At 39.4% G+C, this 12,066-nt stretch overlaps 2 protein-coding genes across 2 annotated transcripts in view; both read left to right on the top strand.

Moving 5' to 3' along the window:
• si:dkey-178k16.1 (band 4.1-like protein 1) overlaps nucleotides 1-12,066 on the top strand; it is a 95,334-nt gene that overhangs the window by 66,558 nt on the left and 16,710 nt on the right. The window contains exons 10-16 of the mRNA XM_062054351.1: nucleotides 161-258; nucleotides 459-634; nucleotides 1,269-1,513; nucleotides 2,312-2,350; nucleotides 4,694-4,732; nucleotides 8,148-8,303; nucleotides 11,244-11,294. Coding sequence (XP_061910335.1) covers nucleotides 161-258; nucleotides 459-634; nucleotides 1,269-1,513; nucleotides 2,312-2,350; nucleotides 4,694-4,732; nucleotides 8,148-8,303; nucleotides 11,244-11,294 — 804 coding nt within the window. The remainder of the gene's footprint in view (nucleotides 1-160; nucleotides 259-458; nucleotides 635-1,268; nucleotides 1,514-2,311; nucleotides 2,351-4,693; nucleotides 4,733-8,147; nucleotides 8,304-11,243; nucleotides 11,295-12,066) is intronic.
• On the top strand, nucleotides 9,258-11,216 carry LOC133654208 (uncharacterized). Its single transcript, XM_062054352.1, has one exon. The coding sequence runs from the start codon at nucleotides 9,460-9,462 to the stop codon at nucleotides 10,702-10,704; it is 1,245 nt and encodes a 414-aa protein (XP_061910336.1). The 5' UTR covers nucleotides 9,258-9,459; the 3' UTR covers nucleotides 10,705-11,216.

The raw sequence follows: 12,066 nt of genomic DNA, 5'->3' as shown, positions 1-12,066 counted from the left end.
ATATGTCTGAGCGAACAAAAAAAATATTATTGATTCTTCCATTTCTCTGGAGTAATCACAGCTAAGGCTTTACACTATCCCTTTGCTTTTCCTGCACTTTCTCCCCTCATTCTTATTTTTTCACCTCCTTCTCCCATCACTTCTTCCCCTCACTGCTTAGTATGAACAGTTTGAGAGCACCATTGGCTTCAAGTTGCCCAACCATCGGGCCTCGAAGCGATTGTGGAAGGTTTGCATTGAGCACCACACCTTCTTCAGGTAGGACTTAGTACCACACCTTTTCCTGTTGTAATACCTTGCACAGCCCAACTCTACTTCCCTTCCCAAACCTTGCAAACACAGCTACCTACAACAGTTGATAGAAATTAGCAACTGCCATAAGCTGGTTGTTATTTGATGACATCCGCTCATTTGACCAATGAGTTTATAAACTAATCCACAAACAAACACTTTTACAGGTTGGTTTCTCCAGAGCCACCTCCAAAGGGCTTTTTGGTGATTGGTTCCAAGTTCCGCTACAGTGGAAGAACTCAAGCTCAAACCAGACAGGCCAGCGCTCTGATTGACAGGCCTGCACCTCAGTTTGATCGCTCAGTTAGCAAGAGATACCTCCTGTCCCAAAGTATTGATGGGGGTAAGAGCAACAAAACTCATCAAATTTTTCTTATAATGGTATGAAGGCAGTACTATCTCTTGGTTAGCAACTAAAAGCAACTGTGTATCTAATTGTTGCAGTATTGTTTTTTCATGAGTTGAAAAGTCAGGGATTGTAAGAAGGCTGCATCTTACCATCTGACATGCTTTATTCAGCAATTTGCAATAAATAGCACCAAGAACAAAATTAATTTGTGATAAAATATGAAAGTTAACAACTGAAACGCCAACCATCTAGCAGATGCTGCGACATGAAGATCGATTTATTTTTCCTCGTTACATCAAGTTTGGGCAGCCACTTTTTGCCAAGCAGAGTTCACAGAGCTCAATAACCGTAGCCTCATAGGCCAATTAAAAAATAAGTTGCTAAAACCCCCATACACAGCCAGCAGGAATTTTTATTTAAACAGATGTACGCATTACTGCAAATCACTCTACTAAAAATAATTGCTCTATATTAAATATACAGTAAGTAGCCCATAACCCTGGCAGAGTTCATACTAATCTGACGATATGTTATTCTCTTCCATGTTCTTCAAACCAAATGTAAACATTCCAAATAGATCTTCAGTAGATGTTCCTCAAATCTCTACATTAAACACGATTTCACCCAGCTTCAGCTTTAGGTAACAGTATGGACCAGTTGTCTCAGCGAAGCTTGAGCGAGCGCACACAGTTTATGTCCAGAGAAGACCTCGACCAAGAAGGCAGCCTGGACCTAGACCATGATCATTATGACTATCCAGACCAGGACCAAGACCAGGATCTTGACATCGACCAAGACTTCGACCTGTACCAGGGTCCAGATAACTTTCGGGGTGCCGGCTTCTCAACATCTGCTAAGACTTTGGAACTCAAGGTATGAGTCAAGAGTTGACATTATAAAAATAAAACAACATGGTTTCAATAAATGACTGATGGTGTGGAGTTTGCATGTTCTCCCCGTGACTGCGTGGGTTCCCTCCGGGTACTCCGGCTTCCTCCCACCTCCAAAGACATGCACCTGGGGATAGGTTGATTGGCAACACTAAATTGGCCCTGGTGTGTGAATGTGAGTGTGAATGTTGTCTGTCTATCTGTGTTTGCCCTGCGATGAGGGGGTGACTTGTCCAGGGTGTACCCCGCCTTCCGCCCGAATGCAGCTGAGATAAGCTCCAGCACCCCCAGTGACCCCGAAAGGGACAAGCGGTATAACATGGATGGATGGTTGGGTCCAAAACTATGCAGTTTTGTTAACAAGCCACCAGCTAGAGCCTTGGATTTTTCACACCCTTGTCTTTAATATCCCATAAAAATGGTTATAAAATTTGAGGTGTTCAGAAAAATTCTTCATGAACTTTGACTAACAGTCATACATTTAACCCACCTGCCTTTGCATGTGACACTGATATTCACAATCCCTACTTAACCTATCGTTCCGTCTAATCTCTACCGCTTTCTGCTCCTCTAGAGATTTAATACCTCACAGTATTAGACTTCACACTTGCTCTTAAATCTCCTTTATTTATTTTTAAATGCCTCTAAAATGTTTTCCTTCTTTTGCTTTCCTCCTCCTTTTTTCTCCTCTCTGATGTCATCACCCATTTCTTGCCAACCACCCCCCATGTGCTCTTCTCTGATCTTTTTGTTTTGCCCTTGGACTTGTCTTATCCTGTAGGCTGAGGACGCAGTCTCGCCTGTAGATTCGAAACCAGAGGTATTTTGGATACTTTTTGTGCGAATGTGGTTGTTGTTGGTCTTGTACCACACCCTGTGTCTGCACCCTGTGTTTATGAATGTTTATCCTTGAAAGGAATGTTATTTCAATTTAGGCCAATACGGGTAATCCGTTGAAACAGTAGTAGTTCGTTATCAGACGAATAGTTTCTGTTAAATTGCAGGATGGGAGTGGTTCAGGACAGGTCGTCTAGAAACTAGAGACTTGGCACTTCCACCATCCCAGTCACTGCTGTTGCATCCCTAGGCAAGATACGTCACCCACCTTGCCTTTAGTGCAGCCCACACTGGTGTATAAAATTTGAATGAATGAATGATTGGCTGGACCAATTGGCAGCCACGTTTCTGTGAGTCTACCGCAGGGCAGCTGTGGCTGAGATGTAGGTTACCACCACCAGTGTAACTGTGAAGTGAATTAATAATGGGTTCTCAGTGTATAAAGCGTGTTGGGTGTTGATTAAGGCGATATAAAAATCAAATCTATTATTGTTATCATTATTAAATTTCTACAGACTATATTTGCAAATAAGATTTCATGCATTGCTAGAAAACACAATGGGTCAATATCAATAAAAAAATAAATTAAAAAAATATACATTTTTATATATATATATATATATATATATATATATATCTAGATAGACAAGTATATATATACACATATATATATATATATATATATATATATATATATATATATATATATATATATATATATATATATATATATATATATATATATGTGTATATATATATATATATATATATTTATATATATATATATATATATATATATATATAGGTGTATATATATACTTGTCTATCTAGATATATATATATATATATATATATATATATATATATATATATATATATATATATATATATATAAAAATGTTTTTATATTTTTTTAATTATTTTTTTTATTGATATTGACCCATTGTGTTTTCTAGCAATGCATGAAATCTTATTTGCAAATATAGTCTGTAGAAATTTAATAATGATAACAATAATAGATTTGATTTTTATATCGCCTTAATCAACACCCAACATATATATATATATATATATATATATATATATATATATATATATATATATATATATATATATATATATATATATATATATATATATATATATATATATATATATATTTATATACGCCGCCTTCCGCCCGAATGCAGCTGAGATAGGCTCCAGCACCCCCCGCAACCCCAAAAGGGAAAAGGCGTAGAATATATATATATATATAATAATTTTTAATGTTTTTTTAAAAGACTTGTTTTGGGCCGATTGTAAGGACCTGCACCTGCGCTACGCATAGTGTTGCTGTAGTCCTTCCTTGCTGTGCAGAGTTAGTGGTCAGTAAGGCAGAAGAAGTCGAAAGTTAAAAAGTAAACTTTCTGTATAATTGCAGTAGATGGAACTAGATCATTTTAATTACATGGTGTTTTGACTCGACATTGTTGTTTATTGTTTTGTACATACATAGAACTTGTACGTCGAGCTGCATTTTAGGTTTATCAGTGAACTATGTGGAATATTGCAATACTGCATTGTATCGTGACGTTCTTGCCAATACCAAGCCCTACATGAAAAAAATGAATGTCGTACGAAAGTCCATTCATGTCAGAAATTCAACTTCAAATGTGAAACTAATTTATGACATGCCTCATAACATGCAACTTAATATATCTCAAGCCTTCTTTTGATATAATTTTGATGATTATAGCTCACAGCTTACAAAAACTTTGAATTGAAAATCTCTGAAAATTTGGGGTTTTAAAAAACTGTAAGCTGTTATCATCAAAATGGTAACAAATTAAGGCTTGAAAAAAAGTTTATATTACAAATTGGTTTCAGGTGAATTGCTGACATGAATTGACTTTAACACAACATTTCACCTGTACATTAACTACCATTAGTTATTTTTATCAACACCGCAAAACAGATAGTCTTCAAGCGTTGCTGATTCAGTAGAAACGTTCCGTAATTGAATGTTCTCTTGGTGCTTTAATTGCCAATAGCTACTATAAGCATCTTATAGATGCTAATATATGAGCATCAACAGGCATTGTAATGCCAATCCTCTACACATGTAACGTTTGTCCAAAAGGCCTCCCATGCGGATGTACCAGTTTATTTCAGAGTCTTCAGCAAAAGCACTCTGCTCATTTTTAAGAGTTAAAATTGAGTGCATGCCTGCCTGCATGTTTGCCTACTGTCACATCTATGCATGCAAATGACCCAAACTAATTAAATAACATCCAACCTTCATCTCCTTCGCCTATCACCCCATCTCACTTGGCTCGCTCCCCAGATGGACAAGGACCTGGCCACGGCTCGGCCCAAACAGGAGGTATTTGCCTGTTTCGTGTACTTTGACGTCACAACACTTAGGGCCTGATCTACTACAGCTGTGCGTGCATTAAAACACCTGCCTACTGGTTGGCACACACAAAAATGATCCACTAAGTTTATTTGCGGAGGACTTTGTCTCTTAATGGAGCAAAAAAAGGAGCGCAATCCATTTAGCACGTCTGTCTTCATGAATATGCAGAATATATAATGATTATCAGAACACCCACAATACTGGGTGGAGAAAATGCAAATATAATTATTTAGCGCACACACTGTGAGTTATTTATTTATTTATTTGTGTCTTTATTTAGTACATCTAACATGGCGTGCGAACTGGCAGTTGTGCAGAAATAGTAATGAGAAAGCAGGCGATCGCGCTGCAGCTCCATCCTACATATGCTTGCCAACATACATTATAGGGAATGTCAAAAATAAAACATTATGGACATACTGTCTATTCAGCAATATCATTTTATAATTTTATAGCTGCTGGAGGACTTGAGGGGCTGATTAAAACAAATTAAGTTGATGGGTTTTGGTTTCTGCTGCCATTTTTTTTAACAACATTCGTTTCATCATATACATGTGGAAAAAAAACTTATTTGGAATAGGCATTTTCTTGCACCTGAAACATTCCAGCACAGGCTCACAGTTAAAGGCCTACTGAAATGATTTTTTTTTATTTAAACGGGGATAGCAGATCCATTCTATGTGTCATACTTGATCATTTCGCGATATTGACATATTTTTGCTGAAAGGATTTAATATAGAACGACAACGATAAAGTTCGCAACTTTTGGTCTCTGATAAAAAGAAGCCTTGCACCTACCGGAAGTAGCGCGACGTAGTCAGTTGTTCGCCTCTTCATATTTTCCTATTGTTTTCAATGTAGCTGGATCGATTTGAACCGAGAAAGCGACGATTACCCCATTAATTTGAGCGAGGATGAAAGATTCGTGGATGAGGAACGTTAGAGTGACGGACTAGAATGCAGTGCAAGACATATATTTTTCGCTCTGACCATAACTTAGGTACAAGCTGGCTCATTTGATTCCACACTCTCTCCTTTTTGTATTGTGGATCACGGATTTGTATTTTAAACCACCTCAGATACTATATCCTCTTGAAAATGAGAGTCAAGAACGCGAAATGGACATTCACAGTGACTTTTATCCCCACGACAATACATCGGCGAAGCTCTTTAGCTACGGAGCTAACGTGATAGCATCAGGCTCAAATTCAGATAGAAACAAAATAAATAAATCCCTGACTGGGAGGATAGACAGAAGATCAACAATACTATTAAACCATGTACATGTAACTACACGGTTAATAATTCTCAGTCTGGCAAAGCCTAACAATGCTGTTGCTAACGACGCCATTGAAGCTAACTTAGCAACCGGACCTCACAGAGCTATGATAAAAACATTAGCGCTCCACCTACGCCAGCCAGCCCTCATCTGCTCATCAACACCCGTGCTCACCTGAGTTCCAGCGATCGACGGCGCGACAAAGGACTTCACCCGATCATCCGTGCGGTTGGCGGCTAGCGTCGGCTAGCGCTTCTGCTATCCAAGTAAGTCCTCCTGGTTGGGTTGCTACAGCCAGCCGCTAATACACCGATCCCACCTACAACTTTCTTCTTTGCAGTCTCCATTGTTCATTAAACAAATTGCAAAAGATTCACCAACGCAGATGTCCAGAATACTGTGGAATTATGAAATGAAAACAGAGCTTTTTTGTATTGTTTTCAATGGGTTACCGATACTTCTGTTTCACTGGCTACGTCACGCGCATACGTCATCATCCAAAGACGTTTTAAACCGGAAGTTTAGCGGGAAATTTAAAATTGCACTTTATAAGTTAACCCGGCCGTATTGGCATGTGTTGCAATGTTAAGATTTCATCATTGATATATAAACTATCAGACTGCGTGGTCGGTAGTAGTGGGTTTCAGTAGGTCTTTAATGCCAGTGTGTCCAATGAGCGCACCTTCAGCGCGCCAAAAAAGTTAATTCCACTGCAGAACTGCCTCTAAAATGCCCAGAAAAAGTGGAACACCTCTGCTGCAAATGACAAATTGTAGCAACAGGCCACAGGTATGAGCACGATAACATTAATGTCCACTGTGAGTGTCTCCATGGTGAAAGCCGCAGAGCACACGCAAAAACCTCATTTAAAGAGGCCGGTCTGCATCAGTTTGTAATTGTACATGTGGTCTTAATAGATCACACGCAGCACACCCACTAGTAGTACACACAATTGTATTGTTTGTACACACTGTTTAGAGTGTGTTATTTGGTTCTTAGTAGATCAGGCCCTTAGTGTACTGCAAGAACAATTAAACTGTTCATTCTTACTTCAGTGTGAACCATTCATACACAGATTGCATTGTCCTTCGTATGTCAGCAGCACAATTTGACAACAATATCGTCCACCTAAGTGTTGTTTGTTTGTCAGTTTGAAAGCACAACTGTGTAGAATAATGTCAATTCATCACAATGTTAAATGTTCTTTGTATTGAAAAATGTATGAAGAAAATAAACCAAAAACCCAAGAAAGTAGATGTATATACATTTTTCTTTGTTGCTTCTTGCCAATACATTTTATAGTGTTGGAAAGCCTTTGTATTTCCCTTTTAGATGATTGTGATGAACCTGGATTTGTGGGATTTCTTTGCTTATGCCAAAAGTTTATTCTTGACTCCTTTCTGCTGACAATCAGATGCCTGGCAGTATTGTATGATGTGTTGGTCAAAATCCCCATCTCTGAAAAACAAGGCTTGTTATGACTGACAGTAATCCCATATGTCCGTAGTCTGGAATCAAAAGTCATCTTCCGTGTTGACAACACTTGCTCCCTGATTGGTGTGTTTGTCAGAGACTACCTTCAGAATTTGGAAGTAGCAAGAAAAGAGTGGCCTGCCAACAGTCCTCGCCTCAACCAAACAGAACACTTTTTGGACTTCCTACTTGTGCAAGCGTGACCAACACAACAACATTAGCTGGGTTGTGACAAATTCTGGTTGCGGAGTGGAATGTGTTTCCTCAGCAGGATATGCCGGGTGGTTGTGGCTGTGTAAAATTGGCATTCTTGTTGTCACACAACATCAGGATAGGACGTTTGCACATACCTGTACTCAGTTGTGCTGTTCATCCTGTAAATAAATGCATGTTCCTCACAGAGGTTGCATTGTTTAAAAGAGAAATACATGTATTGGCAATAAGCACTGTTACAACAAAGACATTTACTTATGTCAAAGGACACTTGCTTAATCCAGCATGGTAAGTATTACCTTATAGCTTCATCAGACTTAGTCCATGTGATACTGTTTTATAATAAATGACTTATCTGGAAAGCTGATTTGTGTCTGTTTATTTGTAACCCTGTATTGACTTCCATTGCCTGAGCAGCAGTTTTTGGACAAGCCTGAAGATGTTCTACAGAAGCACCAGGCCAGCATCAACGAGCTAAAAAGGGCTTTGAGACAGCCCAATAGCAAGGTGACCCAGAGGGATAAACGCATCTGCTCGGCAACTTCTCCTGGAGGAACACTGGAGCGGAAAACAGTAAGAATGAGATTTAATTATGATCTGTTATTTTTTCCCTTTTTCCTGGTATGTCTGGGTTGGCCATGTGTCCTGTAATGCAGTGTTTTTCAACCTTTTTTGAGCCAAGGCACATTTTTTGCGTTGGAAAAATGCGGAGGCACACCACCAGCAGACATATTTAAAAAATGAAACTCAGTTGACAGTAAAAAGTCACAATTGTTAGATATGACTTTAAAGCATAACCAAGTATGCATCAATATAGCTCTTGTCTCAAAGTAGGTGTACTGTCCCCACCTGTCACATCACACTGTGAGTTATTTGGACTTTTTTGCTGTTTTCCTGTGTGTAGTGTTTTACTTCTTGTCTTGCGCTCCTATTTTGGTGGCATTTTCTCTTTTTTTGGTATTTTCCTGTAGCAGTTTCATGTCTTCCTTTGAGCGATATTTCCCACATCTACTCTGTTTTAGCAATCAAGAATATTTCAGTTGTTTTTATCCTTCTTTGTTGATTGTCATGTCATGTTCGGATGTACTTTGTGGACGCCGTCTTTGCTCCGCAGTAAGTCTTTGCTGTCATCCAGCATTCTGTTTTTGTTTACTTTGTAGCCAGTTCAGTTTTAGTTTCGATCTGCATAGCCTTCCCTAAGCTTCAAAGTCCTTTTCTTAGGGGCACTCACCTTTTGTTTATTTTTGGTTTAAGCATTAGACACCTTTTTACCTGCACACTGCCTCCCGCTGTTTCCGACGTCTACAAAGCAATGAGCTACCTGCTGCCACCTACTGATATGGAAGAGTATTACACAGTTACTCTGCCGAGCTCTAGACAGCACAGACACTCAACAACAACACATCATTTGCAGACTATAATTACTGCTTTGCAAAAAATATTTTTAATCCAAATAGGTGAAATTAGATCATCTCCCACAGCACACCAGACTGTATCTCACGGCACACTAGCGGCACATTGGTTGAAAAACACTGCTGTAATGTCTCATCCAACTTTTCCAAATGTTACTTAATGAGGCAAATCGACAAAAGTAAGAAAAACATATCTTGGCATGTGACAGAGCACTGATTTGCATTTTCCCTTTAATTGTCCTAAAATATAATTTTCAGTGTTTCATAAGGTAACAACGATAGGAGTGTCACACTAGGCTAACACAATTGTTTACTCTATGTCAACTCAGGCGACTGGGGATGCCAAATTGATTGACAAGCAGGATGCTAATGGACACGCGCTGGATTATAACTCAAATGTGGCTAGAGACACTTTGACAGTTACCTCTTGGACTGGGGAAAGCGGGACAACATGGGACATTGCAAAGTCTCCATTAGGAATATCTCCTAAATGTGGTTTAGGACCATTGGAACTAACTGATACAAGCCCTGTGGATGTTCTGGCCACTAACATTGGCTATGATTATTTCCAAAAGAGCCCCATGCATGAAAATGGATATGGGTCCCCGAAGGAAAAACAAAGGAATGGAACAAAAAGTATAGATTTTACTCTTTGCCAGTATAAAAAAAGTATACATCAAGCATTAACAAATAACTTTTCTTCCTCCTCGGAGGCTCTGGATCCAGTCCTAAAGGAAAAATGTGAAAGGGAGAAAATTGAAGGCCTGAGTGCAGAGGATTTTCTGAAAGACTGCAGCAAAACTGTGAACTCTGAATTCTCCAAAGTTATTCCTCTTAAACCACAAAGATCCAAAAAATCTTTGAATAAAGACAACAAAGGTGGTGCGAACCCTCAAAACCAGTCCGAGTGGTGCATCGTTGGGGATACTTCAATGACACAATCAAAAGACGAATCCTGTGAGACGACAAGGAGAGGAGAGGAAAACAATGGACTGCAGTCCCCCAAAGGTGAAGTACATGAAGACTCAGCAACTACAAAATACCAGAGTAGTCCTGGACCGCCAAATCAACAAGACTTTAGACAACTCAGGGATGCGACAAGTCCAACGCTGAAAGGTGGTGAGCAACAGGAATACTTTAAAGAGAGTCCTATTTCTCGATCCACATTCCCTACTGTTCCCCCACGCACACTTCCTCTGAAAAAGCAGTGGTCCAGAGACCGACATGGCAACACGGACTGCACCCTCATCCACTTCAGAACCTACCAAGACACCACCAAGAGGAAGCAAGCGGTAAAACACCCACAGCCCCCTGTCCATCATGGGAAAGTAAAACATTGCATGAGCTTGATCGCAATGTCATGCAAATCTTGTTTTTGCCATTTTAAAGTCAACCAAAAATCACACTCATACTTCAGAACTCATATGGCTGAGAAAGCAAAAGCCATTGATCGACCTAAGTCCTCTCCACGGTCCAGCAAGCTTTTTGCTTTCTTTTTTCTGCCCCCTGCAAAGCTTGACATCTGCTTGGCCATATCAGAACACCGCGGGCCTTGGCACTAAGGTCTCGTTAGCCTTCCAACATCCAAAGGTGGCTGCTGTTGCAAGGAGGGCAAGGCTTTTTCCCCAACATTCTTTCTTGAAAATATACCAGTAAATAGGCTGTGAAACTAAATGTCCTGCCCAGCACCTCTGTACTAACGGTAGAAAACATACAATCATCAATTAGATAAGGTCACAGGCTGCAGAGCTGCCAAACCTTTCTGGGTTCAGGCATTCATACATCCCATTTCCAAATGAACAAATTTCCCTGGAAAAGGGTTATTCTAAAAATGGAACGGTTCAGTGCATGACATTACAGTTCTTTTTTAAGTGAAAAATAGCATGTTTCTGACTGGAACCTGAGTGAGGAATTCTCTTTGTGTGCTTGTTTTCTGCCTGAAACTTCAATGGATGAATACCCATGCATTAAACAAACACTAAGCATTACCAACTTCTCTTATGAAATCCCATTGTTTTTGATAATTTGCCATGAGAATTCATTTTGGAATGCAATTCGGTATTGTTTGTATATTAAGGCCTACTTGTTTGTTTTTCTATAGGAGACCCCTCCCACGCCAGCCATTCATGAAGAACCTCTCAGTGATTCCTCGGTTAGTAATCACACACGCTATACACAGACAGACAGACAGACAGACACATACAGTCGATATCAAAAGTTTACATACACTTGTAAAGAACATAATGTCATGGCTGTCTTGAGTTTCCAATCATTTCTACAGCTCTTATTTTTTTTGTGATAGAGTGATTGGAGCACATACTTGTTAGTCACAAAAAACATTCATGAAGTTTGGTTCTTTTAGGAATTTATTATGGGTCTACTGAAAATGTGACCAAATCTGCTGGGTCAAAAGTATACATACAGCAATGATAATATTTGGTTACATGTCCCTTGGCAAATTTCACTGCAATAAGGCGCTTTTGGTAGCCATCCACAAGCTTCTGGCAAGCTTCTGATTGAATTTTTGACCACTCTTCTTGACAAAATTGGTGCAGTTCTGCTAAATTTGTTGGTTTTCTGACATGGACTTGTTTCTTCAGCATTGTCCACACGTTTAAGTCAGGATTTTGGGAAGGCCATTCTAAAACCTTAATTGTAGCCTGATTTAGCCATTCCTTTACCACTTTTGACGTGTGTTTGGAGTCATTGTCCTGTTGGAACACCCAACTGCGCCCAAGACCCAACCTCCGGGCTGATGATTTTAGATTGTCCTGAAGAATTTGGAGGTAATCCTCCATTTTCATTGTCCCATTTACTCTCTGTAAAGCACCAGTTCCATTGGCGGCAAAACAGGCCCAGAGCGTAATACTACCACCACCATATTTGACGGTAAGATTGGTGTTCCTGGGATTAAAGGCCTCACC

Source organism: Entelurus aequoreus, linkage group LG07, assembly GCF_033978785.1.
Source record: "Entelurus aequoreus isolate RoL-2023_Sb linkage group LG07, RoL_Eaeq_v1.1, whole genome shotgun sequence".
Lineage (NCBI taxonomy): Eukaryota > Metazoa > Chordata > Actinopteri > Syngnathiformes > Syngnathidae > Entelurus > Entelurus aequoreus.
This window is presented reverse-complemented; position numbering and strand designations above follow the sequence as displayed.

Excerpts from the sequence above, each read along its gene's own strand:
- LOC133654208 (XM_062054352.1), top strand. The coding sequence starts at position 9,460 with ATGTCAACTCAGGCGACTGGGGATGCCAAATTGATTGACAAGCAGGAT.